The sequence below is a fragment of the Phodopus roborovskii genome, unplaced genomic scaffold (assembly GCF_943737965.1).
Source record: "Phodopus roborovskii unplaced genomic scaffold, PHOROB, whole genome shotgun sequence".
Lineage (NCBI taxonomy): Eukaryota > Metazoa > Chordata > Mammalia > Rodentia > Cricetidae > Phodopus > Phodopus roborovskii.
The window spans coordinates 7,303,113-7,319,360 of record NW_026126639.1 but is presented as its reverse complement, the minus strand read 5'-3'; the positions used below and the strand labels follow the sequence as shown (position 1 = coordinate 7,319,360).

The window sequence follows — 16,248 nt, the reverse complement described above, 5'->3', positions numbered from 1 at the left end:
CCTGTTTCTATTAATCTATGTTCTGCCATGTGACTTTTTACCTCTCCACCATTCTGTATGTCTGACTTCCTGTGTCTTGCTGGAGTCTATGGCTGTGTCAGATTCTGACCCTGGGTTCTTCTCTCTGCCTGGAAGTTCTGCCTATTCTCCTGTGTAGCTATTGGCTACACAGCTCTTTAGTAAACCAAGCAGGTGCCTTAGGAGGGTGAGGTAAAACATAGACATAGTTTGTTCAGATATCCTGCAACAAGATAACTACCAGGTCACCGAGTCCTTAATTTCTGACAGCTTCCAATCCAAAGCAAATCTCTGTTTTCTTAAAGCTTTAAATTATCCTACAAAATTCCAAATACTATTATAGTCTTTCTTCACTAAGATACTTGACAGTTCCTGAAGAGTATACTTGTTCCTTCTCTGCAATTACTAATAAACTCAGCTTTTGTTTGTTTGTATGTTTGGTTGTCTGTCTGTTTTTTGAAACAGGGTGTCTCTGTGTAGTCCTAGCTGTCCAGGAACTCACTTTGTAGACCAGGTTGGCTTTGAACACAGAGATCCATCTGCCTCTGCCTTCTAAGTGCTGGGATTAAAGGTGTGTGCCACCATTGCCTAGCTAAACCCAGTTTATTTAAGTACAAGTTAATTCCTGGAGTGGTTTCTTTGTTGTTTGGTTTGACTACCTGAAGAGTAATAGTAAAATAATTAATTTTGTTTTTAAATTTTTATAATTCTCCATAAAGTATTGTGATGAACAATGTACACATAAACCTGTAAAAATAACTCTAGAACTGGATCTAATTTGTGAAAGATATGAGTGGTTGGGGCCAGTGAGATAGCTCAGTGGATAAGGGCTCTTGCTACCAAGGCTGGTGACCTGAGTTCAGTCCCCTCAGATATGTGGTATACTGGGAGGAGAGAACTGACTCCCACAGTTGGCCTCTAACCCCCACAGGTTTACAGTAGCACATTTGTGCCCATACATACACACAAATAAATATAAAAAGAAAAATTAAAGTAGGTCTCTGAGCACTGTAACATCAGCATATGCATAGTTAGAATGAGTCATTTGCTAACAGTTCTCTACATGGTGGATGATAACCATGGCCTAGTTATATAGGTTATTTGGATTTTCTTATAATATACTTAGGCATATGTTGATTCTCTTATATACCAGCAGTGGTACTAAGTAATAAAGTTACAATAAAAAGTTTAATTCCTGGTTTAAATCTACACTATAGGATCCTAGGACATTTTTCTCTGGATTTGCTCTTTTGCGGGGTGGCGGGGAGAGGGCACCAGTGTTAAAACAGGGTTTTAACTAAATAACCCAGGCTGGCCTCTGTCTCTTGATTCTCCTGCCTCACTTACCTTTCTTGGTAACTGGGGCCACAGGCAGGTGACTGTAACACACACACACACACACACACACACACACACACACAAAAACACACCACACACACACAAACACGCACACACACACACACACATATACACACCACACACATACACATACACACACGCATACACATACACACACACACACACACACACACAGAATAAAAGACCCAGAGACAGATGTTGGGGTTCAACCTAAAGACCAGGGAAGCAAAGCAGCTGGCCACTAGCTTCTTAACTCCACCTCAGAATGAAAGGGCTGATCCTTGTCCATGAGTCCTCACCAAGCCTCAGGCTGTTTCCTCTCTCTCCTCAGTGTGGCTGGAGAATCCTGAGATTGAATGTTTTCCTATCCTCCTTGATCCTGAGCCTTCCTATCTTGAGTGTGGCTGGAGACTTCAATACTGAACTCCCTGCTTCTATCTCTCCTGCCCCTCCAGTGCTGGGATTAAATGCATGTGGTCCGTTAACTCTTTTAGACTGATTCAATCTCATGTATCCCTGGGTGGCCTTGAACTCACAGAGATCTGTCTTATCTCTTAATACTGAGTCCTAGGATTAAAGGTGTGCACCACCGCCTCCTAGCTTTTGGCTGCTGGGATGAAAGGTGTGTGCCTGGCTTCTATGGCTTGTGGCTGACTTTGCTTTCTGAATCCTCAGGCAAGTTTTAGTAAACCATAAATAGTATCTTATTACAAGCAACAATATATCTTGTTAATTACTGTCCTTCTTGGTGTGTGTGTCCGCCCGTCCATCCATTTGTTCATCTTTCGAACCATGCCTACCAAATAATTAGGCCAATTCTTTGTACTCATGACTGACCCCAACCCTTCAGACCACATGGTGTTTGTCTTGGGAAGTATTCGTGTAAAGTAAGTCTCACCTAAATTTTTAGTTTTAATAAGTAATCAAGTAATGAAGATTCTAGTATGGTTGATCTGATAATAACTAGTCATTCATCTAACCAGTATTGTAGACTACTAAAGGTATTCACTTAAATAAAAATAATTAAGTTCAGTAAAAATAAGATGAAAGTTTCTTCCTTTACAGGTCCAACTGCAAAGTAGTATGCAGAATTGTGGCCTCAGAGTGCATCCAGTTTAGGAAGTATAGCATGATTTTCCAATATGCTTGTAAAATTTAATATCTACTAAAAGTATTTGCTTTAAGTACAGAGAGAAAAAAATGGTCTGGTAAGATAAACTTAGCAGGTAAAGGTGCTTGCCACTAAGCCTAATGACCCAAATTCAAACCCCCCAGAATCCACATACTGGTAAACGAGAACCAATTTTGACAGGTTGTCCTCTGACCCCTGTTCCTCAATTACATAAGTAAATGTAATTTAATTTTTTTCTTAATTTAAAATTATTTCCTCTTATATGAGTTAGTGTTTTGCCTTCATGTGTGTCTATGTACCACATGCATGCTTGGTGCCCTTGGACATATAAGAAGAGGTCATTGAGACTCTTGGAGGTGTGGATGGTTGTAAGCTACCATGTGGGTGCTAGGAATCAAGTCTGGGTCCTCTGCCAGCCAGCACCTCTGAGCCATCTCCCCAGTGTAGAAGGGTAGCTTCACTCACGTGCATATGCCTCCCCCTCACCTCTGGTACATACACACACATTTGAAAATAATAAAGATAAACCTTTAACACATTTTAATGATAGAATGGCACAAAAATTTTAAATGGAAAACATCCTTTTTATACTTGATGAAATGAACCAAGTAACACCTGAGCATTTTCCTTAACACTTTTGCAAAAGCGAGTACTAAAGCATTCCTCCAGTTTTAATGTAACCGTGTACACTGAATTTTGTGAAATTTTTATAAGTCCACAACCCCTTATCTTAAGTTCTCAAATGTAAAACAGTTCTGAAAATGATTGTTTTTGTGACTGATTTGTCAGCAAAACCGGATCAGAACCATAGTAAACTTAATTATATTTTCTCTTTGCCCTATAAAACACTCCCATGACTTGCTCTGAAAATAATATTTATAAGATACATCCCTGTCATAGGTTATGATCTAATCATGTTATCACCTTTCAAAGTTTGCAAAAGAAGTCCAATTCTTAAACGTATCTGTCTGCCTCCAAGGATTTAAGTAGGGATTTTGAACATGTGTAAGTATAAAACATCTAAGGCAGATATTGTGGACAATTGCTAGTTTTGACAAATAAATGACTTCATGTAAAGAAAAGACAACCAGAGGTGGTCGTGGTGGCACACGCTTCTAATCCCAGCACTTGGGAGTCAGAGGCAGTAGACCTCTGTGAGGTCAACAGAGTGAGTTCCCGTGTAGCTAGGAAACCTGATTCAGAAAAACAAAACAAGACAAAGAAAAAACACCCTTTAATTAAATGGTAATTCTTTTTTGTCCTTAGAGGTAATAATCTGCAGTTAGGAGTTAAATATAGAAAGTATGACTATAATTGCTTGTGTCTATCTGATTTTTTTTTTTTTTTTTTTTTTTTTTTAAAGACAAGGTTTCTTTATGTAACAGCCCTGCCTGTCCTCGATCTGTAGAACTGTAGACCAGGCTGGCCTTGAACTCACTGAGATTCATCTGTCTCTGCCTCCCAAGAGCTGGGATTAAAGGCGTACACCACCACTGCCCAGCTCTGATTTTTTTTTTTTTTTTTTGTTATACCTACAAAATAGGTGCTACAATAATCAGATTATCAAAACTGTAGCTATGATCATCTATACAAAAGAAAGAAAGATTAGCCTCTGAATTGGAGATTGTGCAAGTATATGCAGATCTGAAACTGATTCATAGCAACAGTCTTGTACTTTCTGAAAAGGCTAGGTAGCAAGAATTTATTAGTTTTGATCCCTCCACATTTTAAGCATCCAGGGCTTCCTGTGAATTATGGCACATGCCTTTGATCCCAGCGCTGGAAATACAGAGCAGACACAAGCTGACCTCTCAGAATCTGGTCTGTATAGAAGACACCAGAGAGAGAGGCAAGTGGGGAGGAGAGGGAGAGGATGCAAATTACTCACTGCTGCTTTCAAGAAGAGTGGTGATGCTGTTTGTGTACATTCTGCAAGCTACTCAGGTAACATAATTTAACTCTCTGACTATAATGAGCTAGAACTGACCTGCTTTCTCCATAATCATGAAAAAGTACTTTTCAACTTTTTAAAAGATTTACTTATTTGACAGGCAGTGGTGACACACTCCTTTAGTCCCGGCAGAGGCAGGCGGATATCTCTGCGAGTTCAAGGCCAGCCTGGTCTACAGAGGGAGTTCCAGGACAGGCTCTAAAACTGCAACGAGAGAGAGAGAGAGAGAGAGAGAGAGAGAGAGAGAGAGAGAGAGAGAGAGAGAGAGAGAGAGATGTGTATGTGTGTATGACTATTTTGCTTGCATGAGTATATGTGCACCATGCCCTGTAGCCTCGGAGGTCAGATTCTCTGGAGCCTGAGTTAATGCTGTTTGTCTGGCATCATATGGGTTCTGGGCATCGAACCCAGGTCCTATGCAAGAGCAGTAAGTTCTCTAAACCACTGAGCCACCTTTCCAGTCCAGAAACATTGAACACATTTCCTCCTGGTGCTTTAGTCTTGCTCCAGCACTTGTCTTCACTTGGATTCTTCCCCTTTGCTTCTCTTGTTCTGTACAGATTACCAGCGCCTGATGACGGTGGCAGAGGGCATCACCACACTCTTGTTCCCCTTCCAGTGGCAGCATGTTTATGTCCCCATCCTCCCTGCCTCTCTGCTGCATTTTCTGGATGCCCCTGTCCCTTATCTGATGGGTCTTCAGTCAAAAGAAGGAACTGACCGGTCTAAATTAGAACTTCCACAAGAGGTAAAGCTTGTCATTGATGATGAAGCATGCTATTTGTTGACTTTTACTAAGTAACATTGTTTTTGTGCAGTAGTTACATCTGAATCTCCCGGGTACTATTGGTTAGGGCCTGAGCCCAAGCCTGCAAACTGTTTCTTCTGATACTTGATATATAGCACATCTACTAATTAAATACACGTCAAAGAAGGACAATGACAAATTTTCAAAGCTATACATTTCTGAAGGTGGTTCAATGACAGTTTGATACTATCATTTATTATTCTAATGCGTTGAACTTTTTTCCATCCTCACACTATAAATTTTGTTTTTGAGCAGTGTATTAGTCAGGGTACTCCAGAATAACAGAACTCATATATAGGATGAGTATATGTATGTACGTACGTATGTATGTATGTCTCTAATGCCAGTGAAGGAATAGACTTGCTAGCAGGATGAGAGCAAGCAGGCAGAAAAAGGGGCTCCTCCTCCCGTGTCCTTATGTGGGCTTCCAGCAGAAGGCATGGCCCAGATTAAAGGTGGGTCTTCCCATCTCCAAAGGTCTGGATTGTACGTGGATCTTCCAACTTCAAGTTAAGCAGAAGCACCTCACAGGCATGCCCCTCCATTTTGGGGATTTCAGTTAATTCCAGGTGTTGTCAGGTTGTCAACCAAGGATAGCCGTCACAAGCAGAATATAGTCCAGACTTAGCATTCTTTAAAGTCATTTTTATTAATTGAGTTCAGTTTTAGTTTTTACCTACGTTGAATGGAAAGTGATACGTGTCAGCAAATGTGGTAATGGTAACAGCAAATGCTTTGCTGCTTGCCGTCTTTAGCGTAGTAGCCTAGTCTCAATATTAACTTGGCATTGTCTGCGAGACAAAAATTTTAACCCCTCACTTCTTGTCACTTTAATGTTATTTTCACATATTTAGGAATAGAACAATCAAGAGTTCTTGAAATCACTTTAAATTTAATTTTTAGCTCTTGTTAATGCTATTCAAAATTGGAATGGAAAGCTTTGAAACGGAATGTTGATGAGGGCGATATGGCCTGTTAAAAACATAAAATGGCTAATGGCATTATTAACTACTTAATTATCACCTTTCTTAATAAAATTGCTCTTACTGATCTTCACTTTGTTAAAGTTATTTCTCATAGAGATTCTCATTCAGGAAGTGAATATAAGGGCTGGGCTGTGGTGGTACATGCATTTAATCCCAGCACTCAGGAGGCTAGGGCAGACAAATCTCTGAGTTCAAGGCCAGCCTGGTCTACAAAGCAAGTTCCAGGACAGCCAGCACTACACAGAGAAACCCTGTCTTGAAGAAGAAGTGAATATAAAATAACACACTAAGCCACACTGAGTAACAAGTCCTGTAACCAGTCGTCCATGTTGCCTTGACAAAATTAACTTTGTCGTTCAAGGGCATGTCTTAGTGTTTTATTGCTGTGAAGAGACACCGTGACCAGCTCTTATAAAGGAAAATATTTAATTGGGGCTGGCTTACAGTTTCAGAGGTTTAGTCCATTATCATCTTGGCAGGACATGCCTGCATGCAGGCAGACATGGTGCAAGAGCAGAAGCTGAGAGTTTTATAGTCCACAGGCAGAAGTGAAGACTGAGTCATGAGGCCCAGCTTGAGCATAGAAGACCTCAAAGCCCACCTCCATAGTGACTTACCCCCTCCAACAAGGCCACACCTCCTAATGGTGCCTCTCCCTATGGACTGAGCATTCAAACACATGAATCAAACACATGAGGGCCGTACCTTCAAACCACCAGAAGGGAAATAGCTTGAGTGAGGTCTGTTGTGGGGGCAGTGGGGTCATACTATCTGCTCTCTTCTTCCTAATTTATCTTCCTTCTCTATTCCCTGAATCTTCTTGTTTTCCTCTTAATTATATTAATGTATCTTGTTGGTTTAAAAGAATTCCTCCCTCCCCCAAGACAGGGTTTCTCTTTGTAGCCCTGGCTGCCCTGGAAATCACTCTGTAGACCAGGCTGACCTCAAACTCACAGAGACTCACCTGCCTCTGCCTCCTGAGTGCTGGGATTAAAGGCATGTGCCACCACCTGGCAAGAATTGAAGACTTTACATTTTCAAAGGAAAAGAAATAGACTAGCCAAATGGATTTTTTGCTTTGTTTTGTTTTAAAGACTTAATGTTGTTTTAAATCATTACTGGTTATATATTATAAATTGTCAAATGATTCAAGAAAATTTATTTACATATATAAGTTCTTTCTGGCTTCTATGAATACTTGTTAAGATATTTTAATGCCCCCTTAGTCTATGTACAGTTGAAGACCTTTCTCTCTCTGCTTGTATCATTTGACTCTAGAGGTAAGCCAGTTAAAATTTCTAAAAGCCCTCAAAATGATGTCTGAGTTTAGTTGTTGTTTTTTTTTTCCCCCCCAATCTTGAGCTCAACACTGTTTAATAAATACACAAACTCATGTATTCATATAATGGGATAATATGGAATCACATGGATCAACTATACAAGTAAGCAGTGTTTCTATGTAGAAACCATGCATTGAGAGCATCATTGGCCAGGTGTGGTGGCGCACATCTTTAATCCCGGCCCTCAGGAGTCAGAGGCAGGCAGATCTCTGTGAGTTCAAGGACAGCCTGGTCTACAAATAAGAGCTCCAGGCCAGCCAGGGCTGTTACACAGAGAAACTCTGTCTCAAGGACCCAAAGTAAATAAATAACAAAAAAATAAAAAATGAGGCAGTCTTTTTAAAGAGACTTAAATGTGTACACTAGTGATGTTTCCTCCCCTTCCCCCTGAAAACTCTGAAAGAAAGTTTCTAAAAATAGTTACAAAAATGTCACTTGCAAAATTATTATGTTAGGAAAGTATTATTTTAGCTGTTAGGTGGCTAATATAACTGCCTACACTTATAATTAACCACCTACTCCTTTTGCTCATGATTCCAAAATGATAGGTGTTAGTAGCCGTTTGTTATCTTTTAGGGAGCACATGGGGGAGGGGAAGGTGGAAGAGCGCAGCTCTAAGCATTGATTACGAAGTCTAGTATCTCATCTTCTGTCATTCTTGCTCATCTTTACTGTCAGGGGGAAAAAAATTGAGAGGATGGGAGATGGCTCTGCAGTTAAGAGCTCTTCCTTAGGATCCACGGTTAATTCCCTGCAACCACATGGCAGGTCACTCCCGTCTGTAGCTCCAGTTCCAGTGTTTCTGACACCCTCGCACAGACATACATGCAGGCAAAACACCAATGTACACACAATAAAAATAAATTGTGTATTTAAAAAAAAATGAAAGAAAAACCAGAGAAATGCTGGAGCAGACTGTTTTTGCCACTTTGTCTTTGTTGAGCTTTGCCTTATTTTATTTTTGTTTTAGAGTCAGACAGGGTCTCACTGAGTACATAGAACAAGTTGATCCCAAACTCATAGATGTGATTTGTCCTGAGTGCTAGATGTGTGACACCATGCCTGGCATATTCATTGCTTTTAATTAGAGGTATGTCATGAAAACTTGTAGGCAAGGTTATTCAGAAACATAGTACTCAAACTATGTTAGATTAAGATGTTAAGTATATTTGTTTTATCGTGTGTACAATACTTTGTGGGCCTTTGTGGCAGAATTTTTTCTTTTTTAACTGTAATGGCGTCAAAAAAAAAAAAAAAAAAAAGAGGAAACATTTACCAGAACTCCTTTTGTATTATGTCCTTGTTTGTTTTAGAGAAAGGGCCTTTGGAGTTTTCTTCAGTAGATTTTCATGGGCTTTTATTTGTTTCTACTTAGTTTATAGTAAGGACACTTTGGGCCTTCTGAGCAAACGGATGAGGCTGTGGGAGGCTTCTTAGTGAAGGCAGGCAGGAACTGAGGTGCCAGAGTCTCATCTGGAAACACGTTTGCAGAACAGCTGTGATTCATGAGGATAAGCAAGCTTAAAGGTATCAAGTGTCTTCTCTCTCTTCCTTAGAAACAGAGAGCTGGGAACAGAAAGCAGGACAGACGGCCTTAATGGTAAAGAGGTATAAAATGGAAGATTTCTGATTAACAGACTCACACCTTGTAGAAGGTTTTCCTTCCACTTTTAAAGATCTGCTGGGAGTGGTTAGGTGGGTAGCACAGGCCTGTAACCCTGAGGCAGCCTGCAGGCTGACGCAGGCAGCTAAGAGGTCGTTGAGTTATGACGACCTACTTTCTCCCTTTTATGCCCTCCGTGCGCCCCTGCTTTCCAGAGTCTAAAGACACATGCATATGGATGCCATTGAAAGGCGGTTGGAGGCAGCACAGCTTCCTTATCAGGGTGTGATGTCTCAGCTCTTCATTCAGAGAAACCTAGCGACAGTGGGAACAAAGGAAAAAGAACCCACCCCAAAACTGCTGCAGGCTGCAGGCATTTGAAGAGAAACGCCAAGAGCAGGTTCCAGAAAATCACCTAACTTGTTGGGCCTTCGTGAAAGGTCCAGATTTAAATATTTCATCAGTTCCTAGGAATAATTGTTGATTACCTGTTTTTGAGCAAGAGAGAATCTTGGAGTTTTCTTTCTTTCTTTCTTTTTTTTTTTTTTAATTTAACCTGAGACTTCACTTCTTGCTCAGAGTTTGTCCAATGGGAAGAACAGGGATCAAACAAAGACCCAGCTGCTTGCCCCCTCTGTCACCTGACCTTCCATCTGAGATTAGAGAATAGCATGGATTCCCTTGTAGGCAGAGTTTACCTGTATCCCAGCAGCTGCTCCCAAAAAACCAGACTGCAGCTTACTATTAATCCTAAATTAACCCGTATTTCCTACCTACACTCTGCCACATGGCTTGATACCTTTTCTCAGTATGACAAGTTCATCTCCCTTTCTCCATCTCCTCTCCTTCCTGTTCTCTCTTTCCTGCAAGCCCCGCCTAACCTCTCCCTGTCTGTCCAGCTCCTGGCCAGTTAGCTTCTTTATTCAAACCCAGTCACAGTGACCCATGTTCACACATCACACATTCTCTCCCTCGTGACCTGGAGGAGGAGAGAAACACAGGGTGAAACTTGCTATTTTGTTTGTCTGTTCCATCCCCATGACTGCCCGGCAGACGAAATTAATTCCAGTCACATAAATGGTCATGCCGTACTGCTGGGCCATTCTTTCTGATTCCGTGCTTTTACCTCCAAACCAGAAGCACAGGTTCACTTTTCACCAAAAACTCTGTTCTGAGTAAGAGGTATAGGGCAATAAAGATAAAGTGCTGTTTGGAATCTCCTCCTACTTTGAGGTACTCGAGGAATACTCAGAATTTTATTCAGGATGTTTTTTGTTTTTGTTTTTTTGTTTTTTGTTTTTGGAATTTTCAGTATCAACTTCAAAAATATTAGACTATATTCCAAATCTAAGATATAAACAAACTCAGAAAAATACTTTCTCTGATTTCTGTCATACCTTTTTATCAACCCAAGAATATCTTCTGGTGCTTCAGAGATAGCCCTAGCGAGAACATGTACAAGTCCTGGGTTCTGCTCCCAGCATGGTAGGTTGTGGAAGAGTAAATTTTTTTGTTGAGGGAGGAGGAAGAGGATGGCGGGGGTGGGGGGTGGTGGGGGTGGGGGTGGGGAGAAAGAGAGGAGAAGAAAGAGTATTTTCTAAAGCTAGCACAGCTGCAATCCTAGGATTTGGGAAGAAGAAGCATCGGCCTTAGCTACATAGAAAACTGGGGCCAGCCTGGTCTGTATGACATTTAACTTTTTTACTTCAAGTTGTCATCATAAAAACACAGTTCTCACTTTAAAGGGGTTAAGAGGTGGTACATTCTGGAGACAAGAACAACTACCCTTTACCTGAGAGCACAGATTTAAATGACCCTAATACCATGTTCTAATGTGATAACAGTTTCATGAATTTTTCAGATGCGTTGGTGGAAAAATTAGGTAAGCAGCAAAGCAGGGACATCTCTGCTATTGGCCTCAAATAATACTCGATGCCGTTCTTTGTAATGAGGTTTTTTGTTTGTTTGTGTTTTGTTTTTTTGTACTGCCAGCTCCCCGGTAATGACATGGAGACCTATTATTAATTATGAATGCTCAGCCATAGTTTAGGCTTGTTCCTAACTCATTTTTTAAAATAAAATAACCTGCCTTTTTAAAACCTACCAGTCTGCCACATGACTTGGCATGTTCCGTACCATATGCCTGACTTCTTCAGAGTCCTTGGTGGAATCCCTGTGCCTAGACTCCTTTTCTTCCCCCTCTCCCTGGAAATCTTGTCTATCATCTCCTTCCCTGGTACTGGCCATTCTGCTCTTTAATAAACCAATCAGGGAGTGCCTTGGCAAAGACACATCTTCACAGTGTACGAATACTCTGCACAATTTTTAACCTTTGGGTTGGTGGAAGCTAAAGGGTCTCTTTGGTAAATTCCTACCTTATAAAGGTGTTAGGCCAATCGCAGGTGGGCAGTAATGCTATTTCGGAAGCTAAAAAATATCTCAAGGTACTTTGGCTCTGAATCTACAATCGGAGCCCTCTGAAGTCATTTAAAGTTTTAATCAGTCAGCTTTGTACAAGTTCACAGACCTTTGTGTTTTTGTTTTTTTTTCCATTTCAGGCTAACTTGTGCTTCGTGGATATTGACAACCATTTTATTGAATTGCCTGAAGAATTCCCACAGTTCCCCAATAAAGTAGATTTTATCCAAGAACTGTCTGAAGTTCTTCTCCAGTTTGGGATCCCCCCCGAGGGCGGCCTGCACTGCAGTGAGAGCGCCACCAAACTGAAGAATATGGTTTTGAAAGATTTGGTTAACGACAAGAAGAATGGCAACATCCCCACCAATAACATCAGCATGTATGAGTTAATGAAGGGCAATGAAACCATAGCCCGCCTCCAGGCGCTCGCTCACAGGACCGGGGTGACTATGGAAAAAATTGACCTCTCAGCTTCTCTGAATGAAAAAGAAAAGGATTTAAAATTACAGTGTGAAGAGGCAGAATTGAGGGACTACCAGCTCAATGTACAACTGCGAGAGGTCTTTGCCAGCCGCTTTATACAGATGTTTGCAGATTATGAGGCGTTCGTGATTCAGACTGCCCAGGACATGGAGTCCTGGCTGACCAACCGGGAACAGATGCAGAACTTTGACAAAGTAAAAAGAACCATAGTTTTCCTCCTTATGATTATTAATGGCCTACATCACCAGCCTTTTAACTTTCTAAGTAATTTACTTATTTTTAGTGCATTGGTGTTTTGCCTGCATGTGTGTCTGTGTGAGGGTGTCAGATATTGGAGTTACAGACAGTTGTGAGCTGCCATGTGGTGCTGGGAATTGAACCTGGGTCCTCTGGAAGAGCCCCCAGTGCTCTCACCTGCTGAGCCATCTCTCCAGTCCCTAGTCTTTTTAACTTTTTAAGCGCAGGTGTTTTTGTTTTGTTTTTTGTTTGTTTTTTCCCTCCTTTTTCCATATTACGAAGTATTTTATGCTAGATAAATAGTGTCGTGAGAAACCAAATCCTTGGGAGGTAGAAGCAGGAGGCTCAGGAATGCAAGGCCATTCTCTTCTATATAGTATGGGAAACCTGAAACCAGTCTCAAAAACAAATGAACAAATTGACTGCTCATAAAACTGGCCTTTGAAGTGTGTATGTGTGTGCGCATGTGCTTGTGTGTGTGCGTGCGTGCGTGTGTGTGCGCGCGTGTGTGTGATGGTGTGTGTGTGTGTGTGTGTGTGTGTGTGTGTGTGTGTGTGTGTGTGTGTATTTGATTTTTTATGAGCCCACTACTCCTGTCAGGGTCTTATTTATTCTTGTTTTATGACCAAGTCCAGAAAAATTAAGCCTGTTCCTTTTCTAAGAAATTCTCACTGATAGTTTAGTCCTTGCCCAATTGATGTAACACCCAATTTGTTCATGTAAAGTAACAATTCAGTTTCATAAGCCTAATATCTCTTGTATCTTAAAAGAGAACAAATGAGTACATTTGGTTTTGTGGCTGTTAGTATAAGATCGTGTTCCATAGTTTTTAGAAAAGGAGACAAAGAGATGTAGCAGCCCACTGGCGCTCCCCGCTAAGGTTTAAGGTTTACTGTGCTCTGTCCAGTGCTCTTCATGTACCCCAGCTCTCTTCAGAAGACAAAAGCTCTAGAGATGTATGTGAAGTCCTTTAGGTCACTGGGATACAGCTGAGTCCTCTACCGCTGTTACTGAGCAGGCATAACAACAGGCTGCTGTTAGAATGTATCATAAAAGACCTCCCAAAGGAGCTATTACGCTCCAAGATGCCAAGTGTTTAATTTCGGAGCATCTGACAAATAGGTATTTGCTAAATGTTTGTGTAGAAGCAAAGATTATTTTCTCATTTCATTGTATTTTTTCTTATGGATGATAATATGCTATGTGCATCAGAATTTGCTGGTGTACTTTATGGCTGATTAAACATCTTTAATATTAACAAGCCACTTTTCAAATATATTTCTGCTCTGGGACCTGTTCTCATTTTTGCTCAGTTTCCATTATACCTTTCTCCAGTTTAAGAACTAATCTTATACATTCATGATCTATCTTTGGGGCAGTTCAAATCCTGATTTAAATTCATATCCTGGTACCTTGTTCTTTTTTTAATCTCTATGTAGCTTCATACTAGAAGTGGCATTCTTTCTGTATAACCCCTAAGAAGATGAAATTCACATGTTGGGATTCCAGAAGCCTAGAGTCATCTTGCTTTTCATTAAAGAAATATACATGGCATAGTAGTCTTGGAAGTCAAGTTCTGGTTGGTTTTTAAATCTTATAAAACACAAGAATCTAAACATTAAAAGCCAGACTTTGAAAATGGGGGCTATTTCTGTCCTATAGAAAGTAAAGTTGATGTTTATCTATAAAGTAGCATTGAAGAGATGAACTGGTTTCTAGAGACTACATGGGTCTGTCTGGATATTTGTACTTACAGATAAATGCATTTAAACCATGGAAACACTTAAATTGAAAGGTGGGTTCTGTAAAGAAGATTTTATTAAAAGTACCCTGAAATAATAAAATGGAAGGTTAATTATGCTAGGGGGGAATTTGGTAAATACTAAAACTAATAACTTCTGTTGGAACTATCCTTCCGTCTTTCCCCTTTTGACTCTGACACGTTGCATCTAACTTTGAAGAGTGAAATAATTAAAAACTAAACCAACCCAGTGACTGGACTAGGAAGTCACTTATAAGTTTCAGCTCATCTTAACCAAGATTAGAATTCTTTCATGCATCATACATGAACTGAAGAGAACAAAAGAAAAAAAAAAATAACAAATGAACACTTCAGTTTAGAAACCAGTTAAAGTTTATTGTATCAAGTAAACTAGTAAGAGGGAAGAGCAGCTTGTATATTTGAAAATCATTTGTATGCTTCTTTTTTATTAGGCATTGTTTTCTCTCTCTTTAAGTCTCAGACAATTGTGTCAACACAGATATGGAAGGAGTTTAATCTTAACAAGGAGAGTGGACCTAAAAAAACATCTGCCTGAAGACCGAAACAATTTTACCCATAGGCACAAATTACAAATTCCGTGTTGTTGTTTTTAAGTTCGTGCATAAGCATATGCAAACGTGTTTGTGTCTGTGTGTGTGTGTGTGTGTGTGTGTGTGTGTGTCTGTGTCTGAATCTGATAAATAAGCAGTTACTTTTGGTTAGAGGTTCATTTCCTAGGCTAGGAACAGAGAACAAGAGCGATTACTCACTGGGAAGAAGAATCAAAATGTAATGGTGGTGAGTGAGGCTGATGGTTGACAGCCCATGGTATAGCTGCTCACTCGCCATCATTCATTAATGATGTCCTCCCTCCTGCGCAGTGGTCCTGAGGGTGTCAGTGTAAATCAGTTTTGAAAGGTAAGATGAAGCTAACATCCTCAGTGACCTAAAAGTCTACAAACTTAGAGGAAAGGAAAAGACAAGTAGATTGGCAAGCCCTTAAATGTCAAGCATCCGTTGTATGTGTTATAAGTTTGAAAAGTAATAACCTTAACAGACTGTTCATGTTCATCTTATATAATATTAATATGACCTCATCAAAGTAGTAATCTGCTGATTTTCTCTTTGCAGGCCTCTTTCCTCTCCGACCAGCCTGAGCCTTACCTGCCATTTCTTTCGCGATTCATTGAAACACAGATGTTTGCCACCTTTATTGATAATAAAATCATGTCCCAGTGGGAAGAGAAAGACCCTTTGCTTCGGGTCTTTGATTCTCGGATTGAGAAGATAAGGTTATATAATGTAAGGGCACCTACACCTACCCTGCGGACATCTATATATCAGAAATGCAGCAGTTTAAAAGAAGCAGGTATATTTGCCATGCCTTTGTGGGGGGGGGGGGGAATCCATGATCATTTCTTTCTATAGACTGTTGGCTTACACAGTAAAATTAATTTTCTCCTTTTTCTGTTGCCGGGGGTGGGGGTGGTTTTTTTTTTGAGGTAAGGTTTCTCTGTGTAGCTCTGGCCATCCTGGAACTCAGATCTGTAGACCAGGCTGACCTCAAAGATCTGACTGTCTCTGCCTCCCAAGTGCTGGGATTAAAGGCATGCATCACCATTGCCCTGATAAAGTTAACTTTCATTTTGGGACATCATGACTCATCCTGGTATTATCAAGAAGCATTTTTATACTTCAGATTTCTGTGAATCTCTATTCCCAAGGACATTCAAAAGATGTAGATTTTTGTTATTTTCCTTGTGTTAGGAAAAAAAATGTTCATCTCTATCTTGCTACTAGTGCTATCAACTTAAAATAGTTAACCCATGTACCTCCAATACATGGTACATTCCTAAGTCCTAGCACTCAGGAAGCCAAGCTAGAAGGACCAGGAATTTAAGGCCAACCTGGGTAATGTAGCTAGATCTTTGTCTAAAATAAAAACAAAACAAAAAGGAAGTTTAGTTATATAACTGCTGTCTAGTTTACATAACTAAAACAGTACATATTTTGAGGTACTGTTAGTTATATAGTTTGATGTCTTTAAATTAAATCTGTGGATTTTTCCATTCAAATTAAAGTTTCCCCCAACCCTAACAGCAATTTCCTTCAAAGAATGATGAATTTTCCTGGTCTTGTCTGTTAAATAAA

At 40.2% G+C, this 16,248-nt stretch overlaps 1 protein-coding gene across 3 annotated transcripts in view; it reads left to right on the top strand.

The window, feature by feature from the left end:
• The window catches only part of Dennd5b (DENN domain containing 5B), a 100,999-nt gene that overhangs the window by 44,263 nt on the left and 40,488 nt on the right, over positions 1–16,248 (top strand). For all 3 annotated transcript variants that reach the window (XR_007833619.1, XM_051173310.1, XM_051173312.1), the window contains 3 exons: positions 5,021–5,208; positions 11,756–12,292; positions 15,229–15,466. Coding sequence is in view for 2 of the 3 variants with exons in the window: in XM_051173310.1 (XP_051029267.1) it covers positions 5,021–5,208; positions 11,756–12,292; positions 15,229–15,466 (963 nt within the window). In the remaining variant the exon portion in view is untranslated. The remainder of the gene's footprint in view (positions 1–5,020; positions 5,209–11,755; positions 12,293–15,228; positions 15,467–16,248) is intronic.